The sequence below is a fragment of the Anomaloglossus baeobatrachus genome, chromosome 11, assembly GCF_048569485.1.
Source record: "Anomaloglossus baeobatrachus isolate aAnoBae1 chromosome 11, aAnoBae1.hap1, whole genome shotgun sequence".
In the NCBI taxonomy this organism is placed as follows: domain Eukaryota; kingdom Metazoa; phylum Chordata; class Amphibia; order Anura; family Aromobatidae; genus Anomaloglossus; species Anomaloglossus baeobatrachus.
This window is the reverse complement of record NC_134363.1, coordinates 165555636-165576602: the sequence shown is the minus strand read 5'-3', so window position 1 is coordinate 165576602 and position 20967 is coordinate 165555636. Positions and strand designations below refer to the sequence as shown.

Genomic DNA, 20967 nt, shown 5'->3' with positions numbered 1-20967 from the left:
AGATGTTGCAGTACATTTTTGGTATTTGCCGACATACGGTTCAGGCCATCTTTGTGGTGTGAGGTGGGAAGGTTCTTTGTTTCACCAATAAAGCCTCTGCTCGTTAGCGGTCCTGCCCCCATTTTGTAATGCCTCTTAAGCCGGCTAACATTCATCTGCAAGACATGCACCGTGGTAACAAATGGAGGGGTTCACTCTGGTTCTTGATCAGCCCCTCTTGAGAGTCGCAGGCTTGTCTCTACCCTTCACCTACTGCGGCAGCATGAGTGTGTCCCACTCTGGGGAGATATCTGGCAAGTCTGGGACCAGAAAGTCACAACACCTTGATAGGCGCAGGTCCATAACTTGTATTTGAGTGGATCTACTTTCATTTAGTGCTGTAGGGGTTAAGGACTTTTTTCCTACATGGCTGTACTTTGTAGCCTTAATCCCAGGTGCAGCGGTTTTGTGACTACTCTCCTTTACTATAAAAAGTCCTATGTCTTATCAACTAACACCAGTTATAGATTCTCATTCTATTGCTGACCACTTTGGAAGTATCCTGTTTTGTGGACGTAGTGCCCATCTGAGCATCTGACTGCTCATTATGAGTACCAAGCACCTGAGCATGGCAGTGCCCACTTATCACTAGTAATGAGTACTGAGTACCCGAGCATGGTAGTGCCCGCTCATCACTAGTTACAAGTACTGAGCACCCGAGCATGGTAGTGCCTGCTCATCACTAGTTACAAGTACTGAGTACCGGAGCATGGTAGTGCCCGCTCATCACTAGTTAAAAGTACTGAGCCCCCGAGCATGGTAGTGCCCGCTAATCACTAGTTACCAGTACTGAGCACCCGAGCATGGTAGTGCCCGCTCATCACTAGTTACCAGTACTGACCACCCGAGCATGGTAGTGCCCGCTCATCACTAGTTACCAGTACTGAGCGCCCGAGCATGGTAGTGCTCGCTTATCACTAGTTACGAGTACTGAGCACCCGAGCATGGTAGTGCCCGCTCATCACTAGTTACCAGTACTGAGCATGGTAGTGCTCCCTCATCACTAGTTACGAGTACGGAGCACCCGAGCATGGTAGTGCTCACTCATCACTAGTAACGAGTATTGAGCACCCGAGTATGGTAGTGCCCGCTCATCACTAGTTACAAGTACCGAGCACCCGAGCATGGCAGTGCCCACTCATCACTAGTTACCAGTACTTAGCACCCGAGCATGGCAGTGCCCACTCATCACTAGTTACGAGTACAGAGCACCCGAGCATGGCAGTGCCCACTCATCACTAGTTACCAGTACTGAGCACCCGAGCATGGTAGTGTCCACTCATCACTAGTTACCAGTACTGAGCACCCGAGCATGGTAGTGCCCGCTCATCACTAGTTACGAGTACTGAGCACCTAAGCATGGTAGCGTCTGCTCATCAGTAATACTCACCTGACCCATTGATGCCACAGTCAACAATCTGGAGTCCTTTGCTCCATCTGACCACATTTTTCCTCCTCACAATGTCCTCTTCAGGCATCTTTACAAAATGGAACCGAGTAAGACGTTGACATCACAACATCTTAACATGCACCAGCCAAGGCGATGTCTAGACCTTGGGTGATGCACATCATAACATTGTGATGTAAGAAGCCTACTCGGTACCATAGAGTAAAGATGCCTGAAGATGTTGCTGCTCGCTGAAGAAAAGATGAGGCAGAACAGAAAAAAGAACCAGATGAAGATGAATGGCTGTGGCTGAACAGGTGAGCCATGAAGTGAGTATAAATTTTGGGGTTTACACCCTACGTTCATTATGGGGAGACCTTGGAGCATAATTACCAACATTTCATTCGGCTTAAATAACTTTGACTCTCATTACATTTTTCTGCCAAATTTTTGTAAATTTTGTCAAAATTTGCTGATTAGTAATTAGTCTCCAACTGGAAAATTCAGTTATTGGGACCAAGCTGTAACACCTGCCTGGATCAACAGACTCAGGTGGGATGTAATGGACAGACTAGAGGGAAGCCACTCACCAAGCAGGACCCCCAGAACCCTGAAACCCTTTAACCCCTATACAGGGATTTGGAATTACACAGGGCCCTGGAGATCACTACCTGTGGAAGGCTGCAGTCCGATGAGAGTAGTCGTCAGGCAGGGTCAAACCAGGAATAGCAGAACAGGGACAGAATCGTCAGGCAAGGACGTAATCAGAAAACGGAGCAGAGGTCAAATCCGGATCGTGCAGCGAGGTACAAAAACAGCCGGCAGAAGGGTAGTCAGGAAACACGCAGAAGTCAGCACACAGGAATCACAAAACAGAATAGGGCAGACCAGGAGCCAGGAAAATCAGAACTATCTCTGGCAGTGGTCATGTGACAGGAGGGGGAATAAGAAGGGTGTGGTATCTTCCCATTGGCTGTAGCTGAACACTGGCAACTTCAGCTGGAAGACACACGCCACCCACAGTCAGCCAGTGGTACTGCAGATACCAAGATAACCCAGCCCAGTGGATGATTGGAGCCTGTGACACCGGTGCCGCTGGCATCGACTCCTCTCCCATCAGCAGCACCATCCACGGCAGGAACACGGCTTCGCCTGGCGATCGGAGCAGAAGTCGCTGGAGCGGACTCCGGTGGTGATATAACACAAGCAGCATGTTAGGGTATTTTAGGGACTTTGATGGTAAAGCAACATACAGAAGCCCATATATTAACCCAAGAAATATAACATAGTCTATAGACTTACACATGACGCGGCTGTCCCACATACGTACAGTAATGAAGCATGGCCATCTTTGATAATCGTGCAATTAAATGTACAAAGATAATGGGCATATTGTATGACAAGCATGTATATGTCATCGTGTGACTCGGAGTTTGTAGGTCACCCCATTCCCGGCGGTGAACAATAACTAACTTGTACCTAGAATTTCAAGTATGAGCATATTTAAAATTCAGTGTCAATGCCATAGCCTGGAGGACTAGCATGTACATTAAAGCAGTGAAAATGCATAATATATCATCCGTCGGTGTTATAAACTCCAATGTCAGGACTAGGACACCCATCAGTAAAAATAAAACATATTTAGAATATCATTACAAAGGCGAAAGCCGCTCCGTGGGGACGGTTGCGCGAGACAGATATCGGCACATGTAGATTAGATACAAGGATGACGAGAAAATAATAAATCTGGGGAAAGTATGAAAGATTAGGTACATTTCATACCGCACTGGGGGGAATACAAGTGTCGTACACATCTGTATAAACAGGTATCTAAATGTATAATGCGGGAATGAGAAAAGGCTGCTCCGAAGAAGATAAAAAAGCCAAACTCACCGGTGACAACCAAATCTGAATAGAAAAATGATTCCTTGTTCTTTATATAAAGAGGTTATGCACTACTTTTACATTGATGGTCTATCCTTAGGGGTACTTTGCACACTACGACAACCTAGGTGCGATGTCGGTGGGGTCAAATCAAAAGTGACGCACATCCGGCCTCGCTCTCGACATCGTAGTGTGTAAAGCATTTTTGATACGATTAACGAGCACAAAAGCGTCGGAATCGTATGATCGGTGTAGTGTCCGATATTTCCATGAATTGGGAAAGACCGATGTTACGATGTTGTTCCTCGTTCCTGCGGCAGCACACATCGCTGTGTATGAAGCCGCAGGAGCGAGCAACATCTCAAACCTGCGTCCCAGCCGGCTATGCGGAAGGAAGGAAGTGGGTGGGATGTTTACATCCCGCTCATCACCGCCCCTCCGCTTCTATTGGCCGCCTGCCGTGTGACGTCGCTATGACGCCGCACAACCCGCCCCCTAAGGAAGGGGGCGGGTCACCGGCCAGAGTGACGTCACAGGGCAGGTAAGTGCGTGTGAAGCTGCCATAGCGATAATGTTCGCTACGGCAGCTATCACAAGATTTCGCATCTGCGACGGGGGCGGGTGCTATCGCGCTCGGCATCGCTATCATCGACTATCGATGTCGCAGCGTGCAAAGTACCCCTAAAGATAGGTCATCAATGTTTGATCAGTCAGGATCCGGCACACCTGTTAACTAGCTGTTATTGGTGCCGGCACCGGAAATGCTAAGTTCCGGAGCTGTCCTGTCTTCTGATAGCGGTCGCGGCCCGGTACTACACATCAAATCAATAGGAGAAGGATGTGCAGTATTAGAAGACAAGGCAGTCCAGGAACTGAGCATGTCCGTCTGCTTACTGCTATTGCCGGAACCAAAGACACCTGGTCAGTGGGGATGATGGACCCAGGCCAGGCCCATCAGACATTGATGACCTATGCTAAAGGGGGCTTTACACACTGCGACATCGCTAATGCAAAGTCGTTGGGGTCACAGAATTTGTGGCGCACATCCGGCCGCATTAGCGATGCCGTTGCGTGTGACACCAATGAGCGATTTTGCATCGTTGCAAAAACGTGCAAAATCGCTCATCGGTGACATGGGGGTCCATTCTCGATTATCGTTACTGCAGCAGTAACGATGTAGTTCGTCGCTCCTGCGGCAGCACACATCGCTATGTGTGACGCCGCAGGAACGAGGAACCTCTCCTTACCTGCCTCCCGGCCGCTATGAGGAAGGAAGGAGGTGGGCGGGATGTTCCGGCCACTCATTTCCGCCCCTCCGCTTCTATTGGGCGGCCGCTCAGTAACGTCGCTGTGACACCGCACGGACCGCCCCCTTAGAAAGTAGGCGGTTCGCCGGTCACAGCGACGTCGCCGGGCAGGTAAGTATGTGTGACGGGTCTGCACGATGTTGTACGGCACGGTCAGCGATTTTCCCGTGTCGCACAACAGATGGGGGCGGGTACCCACGCTAGCGATATCGGGACCGATATCGCAGCATGTAAAGTAGCCTTTAGGATAGGCCATCAATGTAAAAGTAGTGGCCAACTTCTTTAAGTGGCTATTTAGAATGACAGTGTGGTCATGGTCCTTATACAGTGTGTCCACCCATATCCTGTCCACCGCCATTAACTTGAGAATGGCGGCAGCTATAGGCATAGAAGTGGTGTCTAGGTATAGTAAATTAGGCATGTGCTACGCAATGAAACCACCTATAGCGCCACCTGGTGGAAAACAATGGAGTTGGCATTTTTATCTCGAAAACAAAACGAGATACAGAAAAAAAGTGAATTAAAAAATCGTAGGGCATCATCAATTCAATACGAATAGACACCTTGCATACAGAAATGCTATGATAGGAAACCCATGACCCTCCCCAAACATTGAATATTGGTCACGCATATGGCGCTCATTTAAGATTGATGCTCAAAGTGGCCCCCCACAGCTGCAATGCACATCTGGCCTCTGGACAGCATACTGTATCTTGCTGCACGTTGTGCAATATGGTAGGTGACACGTTTGCACAAGCATCTGTGATACGTCGTCGTAGGTGCTGCAATGTTGGTGGAGGGGTCGCATACACCTGCTGTTTGATTTAACCTCATAGACAGACGTCCAATGGGGTCAGGTCATTTGAGCGGAGGCCACTCCACACAGCCACCATACCCAATGACTTGTAGGACGGTCTACATGAGGTATCGCTTCACGTCCACAGCCTTGTGAGTTTTACACTTCTAATCATAGCATTTCTGTATGCAAGGTGTCGATTTGTATTGAATTGATGATGCCCTACAACTTTGTAATTCATTTTTATTCTCTATCTCATTCCATTTTCGAGATAAAAATGCTAACTCCATTGTTTTCCACCAGGTGGCGCTATAGGTGGTTTCATTGCATAGCGCATGGCTACTTTACTATACCTAGACACTACTTCTATGCCTATAGCTGCCGCTCTCAAGTTAATGGCGGTGGACAGGATATGGGTGGACACACTGTATACTTTGGCCTTAAAAAGGTAATCTTTCTGCATTGGCTGGCGAGCAGGGCCAGAGGCACCATATCTTCAGATACCTATTGGCTCTTATGAGTTTGCAGAAGTATAATGCACCTGTCCTATTCATTAGCAACAGGCTGTTATGAACCGGCGTCGCCATAACCGCAAGCAGCCTGCTGCAGTTCCTATTGCGCCCAGGAGCCGGCTGCCGTTCTTGGCCGTGCCTCGGGTCGTCCAGTTGTCTGCTCCTTCCACCACGTCTAAGGGTGGAGAGGCGGCTAGTGCGCATGCGTGCGCCTATTTGCCCCAGTCAGAGTCTAAGTCCGGTGTTTTGCCTGATTGTGTCATTTCTGAGACTAAGGGGTACTTTGCACACAGAGATAAATCTTTGGCAGATCTGTGGTTGCAGTGAAATCATGGACATATTGTTCCATTTGTACACAGCCACAAACCTGGCACTGATTGTCCACAATTTCACTGCAACCACAGATCTGACGCAGATTTATCTCTGTGTGCAAAGTACCCCTAAGTCCTCAGTTCAGGCTACTGAGCATGCTCCCACAATTAATCCTCACAGCCTCTTTGCAGAGGTACTTGGACTTCGTGCTGTGTCTTAGTTCTGGGATGTTCCTACTGAGCATGCTCAAACTGATAGTCTGCTTTCTGAGCCTGTTGTTCAGGCTACTGAGCATGTGTCACGGGCGGAGGAGGGGACGCTGCGCTCTCCCACTGCTCGGGTCCGGCTGCTGCTGGTGCTGCTGCTCGGTGGTGGCTCGAGCGGTGGGCCGGATCCCGGGGACTCGAGCGGCGTTCCTTGCCCATGAGTGAAAAGGGGATTTTGATTGTGGGGGTTTTGGTTATTGTCCGTGACTCCACCCACGGTTGTGGTGATATTGGTGACGCCACCGCTGCTCTAGACGGGGATCCTGGGAGCGGTAACAGGGAGCAGCTTGGTTGTTATTTCTCCCCTCCGTGGGTAGGGGGTTGGTTGTCCCGGGGCCCGGTGATGGGGTAGGGATGGATGGCAGTCAGGTCACAGGGCCTGGGGAGGTGCAGGGTCGCGGGGGCAGCGCTGTGCCGCACGGCACAGTGGTACTCACTCAGCCCAATGATGAAGACACAGTTTCTCGGTAAAACACACGGCTGGATGGACGGGTCCCACAGACGGCTGCGGTGTTGTTGCTCCCGGCAGGTTGGTGGCAACTGCCTTTCCCTGCACCTAAGATGTCTGTACGGTTCCAATGGGTTCCCACCGGTAACCCACTCCCCAGCTTGGATATGGGCCGGAGGAGCCCCTTTTGCCCGCAGGCGCTGGCTCTGAGAAACGGTTGCCTTGGCGGTGGCGGTGTCTCTCTCTCACTCGGTTGGACTGTTGCCTTCTGTCGGGACTTGACTGTTTGGAAACCCAGGAGGTCCCCTTCACTAACGGATTCGGCAAATTCACGGCGACTCCTAGCCTTGCCGGGGTCCGAAAAGCCCCTGCCAGATGGTGCTGGCTTCTCTGTGTACCGGTCCGGTACTACCGGGCCACCGCCCGTCCACGGTCCTTACGGTAACTCGGATAGGCCACTCCTGCAGACGGTCACCACCGTCTGCCAACCTTGCTGTTCTGTCCGAGCCACACACCCGGACCAACTTCAGGCTGCTTAGCTGTCACTTTCACTTCCAAACTCTATCTGCCTGGTTTTCCCGCCTCCAGGACTGTGAACTCCTCGGTGGGCGGGACCAACCGCCTGGTCCACCCCCTGGTGTGATCATCAGCCCCTGGAGGAAGGCAACAAGGGTTTTGTGTCTGGCTTTGGTGTGCCTGCTGGGAGTGTGGGGTGTGTGGGTGTTGTGCTCTGTGGCCCCTTGCTTGTCCAGGGCGCCACATTCCCCCTTAGTTAAATGCAGACCGTCCGCAGGCTGCCCGTCCATCACCGGTTTTATTTTCACCAACTGAAAAATATAAAAAAAAAACGGTAACAGACATACAATTATAATAACATCTTCCCACATCGGGAGGTACTCTTACTTAAATGTTACGAACGGTTGCAAACGGTTACGGCTTCCACTCTCTCCCACCCAAGTAACCTGGCCCTGATGCTGCCCCTAAGCAAACCAGCAGCACCCCTTGACCCCAGTCGTGCAGGGGACCCACGTCCATGGGGAACCCCTGAAACCCCCAGAGGATTGCCACCGGTTACGGTGGTGGCTGGGCCCCAGCCTACTCCACTGCGGGCCCTTCCGCCAATCTGCCTCTCCGGAGGCGGTAACGGTGGGAGCTGTAACAAACATTTTTATTTACATGCCACTAGTTTGTGGTTGCCCTGCAAGTTCTCGGGCCTGTTCATAAGTAGTTTCTTATGTAAAGTGGTGAAGGGGGTCCCAACGGGGACCAGCTGCCGGCAACGACCGGTTCCAAATCACAGTTGACAATCAGGTAACTTTCTTCTGTTTCATTCACTTATCATTTTCAAACTTTCAAAACTTTAAACAGTGGTGGTCCCAACGGGGACGGTGACAACGGCATTCCGCTGCCATCACTCTGATTCCTCTGATGAGGCGGCCCCATCCTCCGCTACCAGCATATCAAACATGCAGTGACATGCCTGTTGGGACAGGGGTGCCCGGTATCCGTTCCCACCATTACGCGCATTGTAATAGACTACCGGCTCTCCCACGTAACGGAGACGCTCACTTGCCTCTTCACTTCCAGGGGTGGGCTCAGCACCAGAGCTGGAATCACTGGAGTCACTATCGCTTGTCTCTGCGTCAGGCGGGTTGCCGCCAGCTGCCGCAGCCTCCTGGTTTCCAGTATCCAGCACATCAGATCCCTCCACGGTAGCGTGGGGCAGTAGGTCAGGTTGGCTAACACTGAGGCGCCCCAAGGATAATGGTAGGGACGATATGAGGGCCGTGATAGGACCGGGCCCCCCAGCCGCAGTGGCCGGTCCTGGTAGGACATGGGGACGTGGGTTACCCGTTGGCTCCGTCACATCTGTGCCCATCCCATACATTGGGGCAGCTGCAACCAGCATTTCCACCTCATGGGTCCACTGCTCCATCATGAGACATATCTGACTTTGCTGGCGTTGGTGGAACTCCATCACTCGGGCCTTCATCCATGCCACGGTCCCGGGCTCGGGGTCTGGCGCCATCACTGCCGGGACTTCTGGCAAATCCTCATCAAGGGGTCGTGGTCCCAACGGCTCCCATGGGAGCGGTTCAGGGGGGTCCTGAGCGTCTGCAGCCGGTTGGTCCGCCGGGGCGGGTTGGCAGGGTATCGCTACCAGTTGGACAGGTAGCGGGCCTAGTGGCGGGGCGGCAGCAGCTAACACGGGTAGCGGGGAGGGAGGCAGGGTGAGCGGGCGCAGGCCGGGCTCCTCAGCCGCAGTGGCCGATCCTTCAGGAATACAGGGGCGTGGGTCCCTTACCCGCTCCTCCGAATCCTCTTCCACCTCGCGTCTCCGCATAGCGGCCACAACGTCCGCCATGTCGGTCTCCCACTCCTCCAGGAGGAGCTGCATGTGGGCCTGCAGATGGTTACTCAGCGGGACGGTCCGGTCCCTCAGCCACGTCGCCATGCCGGGCGCGGGGGCTTCCTCGTTGGGAGTTGGGTTATGCATCTTGGTAATGAGGTCTTCCAGGAACCCAGTATCGCTGCAGCATCCTGGCGTCTCTGCTTTTATAGCCGCGCTCACATGCGACCAGCCGCCATTTCGTCCCCCTTAGCCTCCTTCCGGCTCCTCCTCTATTGGGGCGGGGTTTAGGCCTTCGCGCCTCCACTACTCGAGGAGACGCTCGAGCGGGAACTCTTCACGCCCAAGATGGCGGCTTTTCAAATTTTCCGGCCGGACACCTCCGGCGGTCACACAAGGCACACTTCCACCAATCGGTAGAACAGTAGGATCCTGTTCATGACGCCAAGTTGTCGCGGGCGGAGGAGGGGACGCTGCGCTCTCCCACTGCTCGGGTCCGGCTGCTGCTGGTGCTGCTGCTCGGTGGTGGCTCGAGCGGTGGGCCGGATCCCGAGGACTCGAGCGGCGTTCCTCGCCCGTGAGTGAAAAGGGGATTTTGATTGTGGGGGTTTTGGTTATTGTCCGTGACTCCACCCACGGTTGTGGTGATATTGGTGACACCACCGCTGCTCTAGACGGGAATCCCGGGAGCGGTGACAGGGAGCAGCTTGGTTGTTATTGCTCCCCTCCGTGGGTAGGGGGTTGGTTGTCCCGGGGCCCGGTGATGGGGTAGGGATGGATGGCAGGCAGGTTACAGGGCCTGGGGAGGTGCAGGGTCGCGGGGGCAGCGCTGTGCCGCACAGCACGGTGGTACTCACTCAGCCCAATAATGAAGACACAGTTCTCGGTAAAACACACGGCTGGATGGACGGGTCCTACAGACGGCTGCGGTGTTGTTGCTCCCGGCAGGTTGGTGGCAACTGCCTTTCCCTGCACCGCCTGGTCCACCCCCTGGTGTGATCATCAGCCCCTGGAGGAAGGCAACAAGGGTTTTGTGTCTGGCTTTGGTGTGCCTGCTGGAAGTGTGGGGTGTGTGGGTGTTGTGCTCTGTGGCCCCTGGCTTGTCCAGGGCGCCACACATGCTCAGGCACTTAGTGCATCAGAGGCTAGGTCCGGTAAGGACCTCACTGAGCATGTCCGTGAGGTGGCAGGCCCTGATAGGGTAGAGGGTGTCAGGTGTCCTGATGACGTGGCCACTCCGGACTGGCCCGCAGAGGCCCGCCCCTATGATCTGGCACCTCACCATTGGTCGTCAGACGATGTTTGGGGCGTGGCTGCCATGAGGTCATCAATGACGTGGCGGTTCAAGATAGGCCGCTGGTGACGTCGCTGATGACATGGCACTCTGCTATTGGACCTTGGTGGTTCCACCCTGGGTTTGCGGCGGATCTAGGTTATAAAAGGGGCTTGAGACAACATGGAGGTGCGCAGTCTTCACTCATATTCACTTAGAATTCATGGTGGCATAAGCCTTGTTGGAAGCAGTAGGTAGGGTTAGGCGAACAGTGCCTGTCACGCCAAGATTCGTGGCTCAGCACATGAGGGTCAGGCGCTGTGCTTCCTTGCTACCGTTCCTGTTGTGCTATAGCAGTCCAGTGGCATTAACTGGGCTGCGGCTGCTGCGTCACCTGTCCAGTTGTGCCTCCTACGCACACGGACAGCATACCTGCTGCATCATCTGTCCGAGAGTGCCCTCTACGCACACGGACAACGCACCTGTTGCGCCAACTGTCCGGTTGTGCCTCATACGCGCACGGACAACATACCTCAGGACCCCTGTGGAGTTAATGGGGTGTTCCAGGATTGGGTGTGTGAACCTATTATCCTCCTTGGCTTCCCAGTCAATGCTACTGATGTGATCCCTTGGACTGACGTGTCCTCTACACACGTGGCCATTCGAGTAGTGACCAGAAACGCTAATTGAAGGACCGCTCGGCCTGCCATGTCTGACACACGTGGCCGACAGGGCGCTGTCGCAGCGGTCTTCTCGGTCAACGCTACCTGGTCACCATCCGGCCTGACGTGTTCCCTGCACACGTGGTCGGGATTACGCCAATTCCACCGAAACGCTAACTGGGTTGTCGTCCGGTCTGACGTGTCACTACACACGTGACCGGTTCCCTGGGTTATCTCAGAGCCATCCAGCTCTATAGTCTCCGCCCAACCCTCAGGGTGCCAGCAGCTCCATTACCATCTGGAGTACGGTGGGCCCCGACTGGCGATTGGGATCTATACCCCCTGGTCTTAATCTGCCGGTCCCCCCGTAACATAGGCATAGTACATCAACTCATTAGAACAGGACAGGTATGCAGGTTAGTGACCGGTATCACGCACATGTCCTATTCATTAGCTCAGGACAGGTATGCAGGTTAGGAACAGGTATCGCGCACATGTCCTATTTATTGGGTTAGGGCAGGTATGCAGGTTAGGAACAGGTATCGCGCACATGTCCTATTTATTGGGTTAGGGCAGGTATGCAGGTTAGGAGCAGGTATCGCGCACATGTCCTATTTATTGGGCTAGGACAAGTATGCAGGTTAGGAGCAGGTATCGCGCACATGTCCTATTTATTGGGCTAGGACAAGTATGCAGGTTAGGAGCAGGTATCGCACACATGTCCTATTTATACAAGCCTACAACCTTCCGTAACCCTCAGCCTGATACAGCGCCGCACAATCAGCTCTACCCTCACCTACTGTATCCTCACCTATCCCTTGTAGACTGTGAGCCCTTGCGGGAAGGGACCTCTCTCCTCCTGTACCGGTCTGTGCCTTGTTTTGTTTATGATTATTGTACTTGTCGCTATTATGTACACCCCTTTCACATGGAAAGCGCCATGGAATTGATGGCGTTATAATAATAAATAATAATAATTAGGCTAGGACAATCATGCATGTTAGGAGCAGGTATTGCGCACATGTCCTATTTATTGGGCTAGGACAGGTATGCAGGTTAGTGGCACTATGGGACAGGTGCGCAATGCTCCCCTCTAATATATAGTATTCTTTAGTGCGATTCTTTAGAACAAAACAGATGTGTTAATCATTGCCAATAGGACATCGGAAATAGGAGCAATGAATTGGTTCAGGACGGATGAAGCATTACAGTACCAGGATGGGAAGAAATCAAAGTGGTTTCTTGATCTACGCGTTTCGCAGTCTCCAACTTCTTCCTCAAGATCCAGCCACAATTGAAAAAAAAAAAAAAACTTTATAACATTAGTAAGTTTACATAACAAACATAACAAACAGGTAAATATTTATTTAAACCGCCTATTGTTGTAAAAAAAATTATTGTGGTTGGATCCTGAGGAAGATGTTGGAGGCGTCAAAACGCGTAGATAAAAAAAAAAACTTGGAATTTTTCACATCTAGGACACCTAGAGCTCAAATGTCTACTATAATTATACACTTGAAATTGCTGTATATTAGGTGGTAGTTCTTACTATCTGGTGCGCGGATGTTGAGGGAACATAACTCCTGCATTTGATTGGTGCAATGGTCGCCAATATCTACTGCCAAAATGGTATGGGTGGCTTTTTTTCTATAATAAAGACCATTTGTAAAGTTGATTGCACTGAGCTTTGATCGACAACTTACCTTCACATGGAGATGCTCATCCAGAAGAATGTTCCCAGGCTTCAGGTCCAGGTGGAGAAGTGGAGGACTCATAATATGGAGGAAGTTCATTCCTAGGGCTATCTCATGAATGAAGCGGAACTTGAGCTGCCAGCTGAGGGTGTGTGTGGGCAGAAGCTTCTCCAGGGATCCGTTCTCCATATACTCCATCACAATCCCCAGAGGATTTGTGCAAAGGCCATAAATTTGCACAATGTATCGGAATTTTATCTTCTCCATCTTGGATGCTTCGTCCATCAAGTTGTTATAGGTTGTGCTGAAAGAAGAAGCAAAGCTAAATCAGGATATTTTTTTTTTCACTTTTCTTTATCCTAATTTTTTAACCCATCATATGTCATGGCAGGATTCTTTTTATACTTGAAATTATAGACCAAAATAGTTAAAATTCACACAATAAAGTAGACATTTCGCACCTTGCTCCTCTTCTTCATTAGGGCAGGAGACATGATCGTATATTTGGTCCTATTGCAATCCGTCAAAATATTGCACCACACTTGGGCAAATGTTATTTTATGGGGCCGTGCACATGTCCGACTTTTTCCTCGAACTGAGTCATATCAAGAGAATAATCTCAGCATGTCCAAGTTGGATAAAGCTACACAAGTCAACAAGTCTGTGGAAATCATCGGCCTACACTTGGATGGCATCCATGCACAGCCCAATTTTCATGGACTGACAGCTTGGAAAAGATGGTTTATTTTATTTATTTTTCTTCATCTCCTCATCTGAGAAAATTTGATCACACTCTAATCAAACTCTGGTCAAACTCTCACCAGATTCTGCTCAGTGAGATGTCCATAATCGGCCCGATTCTCCGCTCTTCTGCACCTAGCCGTAGTATATGCAATGCACTGAACAATAAAGGAACATTGTTTCACTATTTGGTGAATGCCGTACTTATTTCTTCTTTTCTTTTGTCGGAAAGGATCGTTTGTCAGTGAATCCATATCACCACAGCTTTTTGTGTAACTCCTTTTAGCCCCAGTAGTCCCATAAATGACAATCTAATGTCGAAATGTTTTATATTTTTTTGGTGTTAAAATTCTCTGTTTTGCAAAGAAAGTATTGCCAAAAGATTATAAAAGTTTGTAATAATAGCATGATTTATTATTATTATTATTATTATTACTATTATTATTATATTTTATATTTATTACTTTGATATTATATTGTTATATATATATGTTATATATATATATATATATATATATATAATGTATACACATATATAACATTTGTTACTAATAATTATTGGTTTCATATTGTATTGTAATTAATAGTTTGATATTATATTGTAATATATTCAATAATATATGTATATTTACTATTATTAGTACTATTATTATTAGTGTGTGTGTGTGTGTGTGTATATATATATATATATATATATATATATATATATATATATATATATATATATATATATATATATATATATATATATATATATATATATATTTGAAAATATCACAATATAATATCAAGCTATTATATAGATAATATTAAATATAATATAATAAACTTTTAATTATATTTATTAGCTTGTTATTATATTGTAATATTTTCAATAATTTATATAATATATATATATATATATTAAAATATTACAATATATCAAGCTAATATATATATATATATATATATATATATATATATATATATATATATATATATTAAAAGTTTGATATTATATTATATTCAATATTATATGTATATTTATTATTGATATATATTATTTATTATTAATATTTTATACATATATAAATATATTTTCAATATTTCTTAAATATATTTATATATTTTTTTTATTTTATAAATATATATTATATTAAATTTATATTTATTTTAAATTTATTTAATATTATTTAAGTAATATTATATATTACAATATAATACCACAGTAATAATAATAATAATAATAATAATAATAATAATAATAATAATAATAATAATATCTATGAATAACACAATATTGCATTGATGGACTCGTGATCAGTTTTCTACGTCCAGATCACATTACATGTTACAATGCTCTATATCTTCTTCTTTTCAAGCGCTGTGCGTTACATGATGTATTGAAAATGTATTCACACCACCAACCATATCCAATTGCAATTTAATTGGGTGCTTAAAAAGTAATCCTACCTTCCAGTAGAATAACAGGAGAGCGAGATTTATTGTACTTTAGATTAGGTCAGATTTTAAAGGAATGCTAATATCCTCTAATGTATACCGAGCAGTTAAGAGATATTATTAAACATGTTCCTGGTAATTAAAATAGATGTATTATATTTATTATATTTATTTATTATATTTATTGAACGTATTTCTTTTAAATTTAATATTTGTTTTTGTTTTGCAACTAAACAGGAGAATGATTGAGTGCAGTTTGGAGAAAAGGCAATAAAACTGCTAAAGTGAATCCTCAGGAAAACAAACAAACAAACAATAACTCATTGGAGTTTTATAATTCATTGTGTAAATGGGCTCGGTTACACGGGGCATGTAGAGCCTTAAATCACTGTAATAAACCCGAAAAAAATTTGTTTAAAAGAACAGAGAGTCCTCAGTGGTTGATACCTTTTAATGGCTAACTGAAAAGATGGTAATAATTGCAAGCTTTCGAGACTACTCAGGTCTCTTCATCAGGCATGGTATAACACAAAATCTGAAGAGTCACGTATTTATACACAACAGGACTTAGAATAGTGCAGTAAAAAAAAAAAAAAAAAAAAAAAAAAAAAAAAAAAAAAGAACAAGTTATATGAAACTTTTTTTTTTTTTTTTTTTTTTTACTGCACTATTCTAAGTCCTGTTGTGTATAAATACGTGACTCTTCAGATTTTGTGTTATACCATGCCTGATGAAGAGACCTGAGTAGTCTCGAAAGCTTGCAATTATTACCATCTTTTCAGTTAGCCATTAAAAGGTATCAACCACTGAGGACTCTCTGTTCTTTTAAACAAATTTTTTTCTCTACTGGCTAACACGGTACAAAGATATATTTTACTTGTAATAAACCCGTAAACTGAGCGCAGGCGTCACAGGTCATTCTGCAGAGACCCGGACTTTGCAAAGTTGTGTTTGCAGAATAGTCGCTGACCGTTGTAGTGAATTGAGGCAAAGCCAAATGGGCTGGGGGTCAATATCTAAGGAAGAACGGACAAGGGAAGAATCAGAACCCCGCTCCAAAGATATACTGATAGGGTTAAATGCACTTTCACCCTCTGGCCATTTTTTTTATTTTTTCCCCCTTCTTTCAAGAGCCATACGTTTTTTGTTTTTTTTTTTATTTTTCCGCCAATATAGCCATATGAGGGTTTGTTTTTTGCAGGACGAGTTGTACTTTTGAATGACACCATTCATTCTACCCCATAGTATACTGATTAATAGTACAAAAAAATTCCATGTACGATGAAATTGAAAAAAGTCCAATTTACAATAGTTTTTTTTTTTTTTTTTATTTACCATGTTCACTACATGGTCAAACTGATCTGGTAGTATGATTCCCCAGGTCAGTACGAGTTCGTAGATACCAAACATGTATAGTTTTAATTTTATCTAAAGGGTGAAAAAAAAAATAAGAAATTAATAAAAAATAAATTGCGTTTTTGTCGCGATTTTCCCGAGACCCGTAGCTTTCTCAATTTTCGGGATCTGAGGCTTAGTAATGGCTTATTTTTTGTGTATTAAGCTTTTAATTACACCATTTTTAGGTAGATGTACTGTTTTGGTCGCCTGTTGATGCATTTTGATGCAATGTTGCGGGGACCCAAAAAACGTAATTCTGGCGTTTTTTGAATTTTTTTTTTCTCTCGCCACGCCATGTAGCGATCAGATTAATTGATTTTATATTTTGATAGATCAGGCATTTCTGAATTTAGCAATCCGAAATATATGAATTTATTTATTAATTTTTATTGTTTTATTTTCAATGGGGCAAAAGGGAGGTGATCAGAGCTTTTAGGGGTTTTTATTTTTTCATATTTTTAAAAACTTTTTTTATTTTTTTTTATTAATTTTACTAGTTCACTTAGGGGACTTGAAGCCTGGACTGTCCGATAACCTGCTAATCAGAGCGATGCTTCAGCATAGCTCTTATCAGCAGAAATGCTGATCTCCTGTGAGTGCCAGCATTCACAGGAAGTGAGTCATGACAGTGACAGAGGTCATCAACTGACCCCATCTGTCCCATCAACCCATTGGTGACCCATGATTGTATCATGCAGCCACCGATGGCAGCGGGAACTACACAATCCCCGCCAGAGTGCATTAGATCTCGCTAACTAGTTACAGGCATGGGTGGATCTCCGATCTCCGATCCACCTGTGCCTGTTAGCTGCAAACGTCTGCTGATCAGATCAGTAGACATGTGCAGAAAGTAATATGGACTTGCCGCGTGAGAGCGCGTTAAAGAGAAGGAAGCGACCTAGGATACAGTTAGGTCCAGAAATATTTGGACAGTGACACAATTTTGGCGAGTTGGGCTCTGCATGCCACCACATTGGATTTGAAATGAAACCTCTACAACAGAATTCAAGTGCAGATTGTAACGTTTAATTTGAAGGTTTGAACAAAAATATCTGATAGAAATTGTAGGAATTGTCACATTTCTTTACAAACACTCCACATTTTAGGAGGTCAAAAGTAATTGGACAAATAAACCAAACCCAAACAAAATATTTTTATTTTCAATATTTTGTTGCGAATCCTTTGGAGGCAATCACTGCCTTAAGTCTGGAACCCATGGACATCACCAAACGCTGGGTTTCCTCCTTCCTAATGCTTTGCCAGGCCTTTACAGCCGCAGCCTTCAGGTCTTGCTTGTTTGTGGGTCTTTCCGTCTTAAGTCTGGTTTTAAGCAAGTGAAATGCATGCTCAATTGGGTTAAGATCTGGTGATTGACTTGGCCATTGCAGAATGTTCCACTTTTTTGCACTCATGAACTCCTGGGTAGCTTTGGCTGTATGCTTGGGGTCATTGTCCATCTGTACTATGAAGCGCCGTCCGATCAACTTTGCGGCATTTGGCTGAATCTGGGCTGAAAGTATATCCCGGTACACTTCAGAATTCATCCGGCTACTCTTGTCTGCTGTTATGTCATCAATAAACACAAGTGACCCAGTGCCATTGAAAGCCATGCATGCCCATGCCATCACGTTGCCTCCACCATGTTTTACAGAGGATGTGGTGTGCCTTGGATCATGTGCCGTTCCCTTTCTTCTCCAAACTTTTTTCTTCCCATCATTCTGGTACAGGTTGATCTTTGTCTCATCTGTCCATAGAATACTTTTCCAGAACTGAGCTGGCTTCATGAGGTGTTTTTCAGCAAATTTAACTCTGGCCTGTCTATTTTTGGAATTGATGAATGGTTTGCATCTAGATGTGAACCCTTTGTATTTACTTTCATGGAGTCTTCTCTTTACTGTTGACTTAGAGACAGATACACCTACTTCACTGAGAGTGTTCTGGACTTCAGTTGATGTTGTGAACGGGTTCTTCTTCACCAAAGAAAGTATGCGGCGATCATCCACCACTGTTGTCATCCGTGGACGCCCAGGCCTTTTTGAGTTCCCAAGCTCACCAGTCAATTCTTTTTTTCTCAGAATGTACCCGACTGTTGATTTTGCTACTCCAAGCATGTCTGCTATCTCTCTGATGGATTTTTTCTTTTTTTTCAGCCTCAGGATGTTCTGCTTCACCTCAATTGAGAGTTCCTTAGACCGCATGTTGTCTGGTCACAGCAACAGCTTCCAAATGCAAAACCACACACCTGTAATCAACCCCAGACCTTTTAACTACTTCATTGATTACAGGTTAACGAGGGAGACGCCTTCAGAGATAATTGCAGCCCTTAGAGTCCCTTGTCCAATTACTTTTGGTCTCTTGAAAAAGAGGAGGCTATGCATTACAGAGCTATGATTCCTAAACCCTTTCTCCGATTTGGATGTGAAAACTCTCATATTGCAGCTGGGAGTGTGCACTTTCAGCACATATTATATATATATAATTGTATTTCTGAACATGTTTTTGTAAACAACTAAAATAACAAAACTTATGTCACTGTCCAAATATTTCTGGACCTAACTGTATATACATACATCTTTAGGCATAAAGGGGTTAAAAGCGCTATATAAGTGAGTAAAAAAAAAAAATAAATGCAAGATCAAGAGTAGTCAGGGCAGGATCCATCAGAGATATGCAAACTAGGGATTAAGCAAATTAAGGTCAACCAAAACTTGGCATACATAGGTTAATCCACAAAAGTAGTCAAAAATAAACTGGGTCAGAAGACGAATAGTCTAATAAAGCGCACCAGGTAGTAGATGGACGATACAATTGGCGCTGGCACAGATTGGTCCGAAGTGGATCAGAAATGTTTCATGTAGCTGTCAGGCTAGATACGGGGAAGTATCAAGTGAGCGGCGAAAGGTAAGGGAAGGGGGACATGGTGACCCCTGACCAAACCTACAGCTGATCCCTGGGGTCCCTCACCACCTTAGATAGGTTTAGCACCTATGTGCCGAGCTGGATTCCTGACCCTAGGTATCCCTAGTGCTGGACCCTATATAAGGAACGGGTGGGATGAGCTTTTCTTCAACCACACTAAACACCAAAGGAAGACACAAATAGGACACATGGGGGGGGGGGGGGGGGGAAGTATGAATTATGAGTTATCCAAAGATGACACAGGCAGGAGTTAAGCAACAATACTACAGATGAGTACAAGCCACCTACTTGCAACCAGAGCTAGAATGAAATGAAAAATATCACCAGTCCAGGGAAGAAGGGAGTATTTAAGCACCAATAGAATACTGATGATCAACAGCTGGGTGGAAGGTGAGTTCCTGCTGGGTCCTAAAGGGCGAGAGATTAAAATCCAGCAGGAAAGCCACCTATAACAATGAATACCGAGAGCAGTAACAAAAAAAGTCAGGGTGCATTTTCCGCAGCCAAACGCTGTGACCTTCTATTGCCCGAAACCACATGACTGTCTGTCACCCATGGCACACCCCTGACAGCAGCAGACGAGGGCATAAAGTGCACAACAGCAAGTAATTGGCCGGAGACAGACTGAAAATTAATAAGAGACTAGAACAACACACGCAAACCAACTATGATCACCGCCCTCAGGTGCAATGACATTATTCATGTGTAGCCCGTAGAGAAGATCACAAGATTTAAAGGGCTCCTGCGGATGTCCTCCCACCGGCCTCCCTGGCACTTCTTCTGAAAAGTAGACCTGGGTTACAAATCAGAAAAAATGCTGTAGAGGAGGAGGTTGAAGGAAGTTCATGGAGCTCTGGTTGGCAGCCAAGGACTACAGACCTGAGTCTTGTAACATCACATGCAAACCAACCATCACATGCAAGCCATGGACTACAGACCTGAGTCTTGTAACATCACATGCAAACCAACTATGATCACCGCCCCCAGGTGTAATGACCTTTTTCATGTGTAGCTCGTAGAGAAGATCACAAGATTTACAGGGCACCTGGTAGTCCTGCGGATCTCCTCCCACCGGCCTCCCTGACTCTTCTTCTGAAAAGTAGACCTGGGTTACAAATCAGAAAAAGTGATGTAGAGGAGGAGGTTGAAGGAAGTTCATGGAGCTCTGGTTGGCAGCCAAGGACTACAGACCTGAGTTTTGACATGCAAACCAACTATGATCACCGCCGCCAGGTGTAATGACTTTTTTCATGTGTAGCTCGTAGAGAAGATCAGAAGATTTACAGGGCACCTGGTAGTCCTGCAGATCTCCTCCCACCGGCCTCCCTGACACTTCTTCTGAAAAGTAGACCTGGGTTACAAATCAGAAAAAGTGATGTAGAGGAGGAGGTTGAAGGACGTTCATGGAGCTCTGGTTGGCAGCCAAGGACTACAGACCTGAGTCTTGTACATCTTTTTGATGAATTCTACGAGCCGGTGCCGGCCACATTATTGTCGTGAAGTTGAGTTACATTACTCTTTGATTCCATTCTTCAGGAC

At 46.3% G+C, this 20967-nt stretch overlaps 1 protein-coding gene across 1 annotated transcript in view; it reads right to left on the bottom strand.

Moving 5' to 3' along the window:
- ANKK1 (ankyrin repeat and kinase domain containing 1) overlaps positions 1-20967 on the bottom strand; it is an 85293-nt gene that overhangs the window by 28677 nt on the left and 35649 nt on the right. The window contains exon 2 of the mRNA XM_075329095.1: positions 12940-13234. Coding sequence (XP_075185210.1) covers positions 12940-13234 — 295 coding nt within the window. The remainder of the gene's footprint in view (positions 1-12939; positions 13235-20967) is intronic.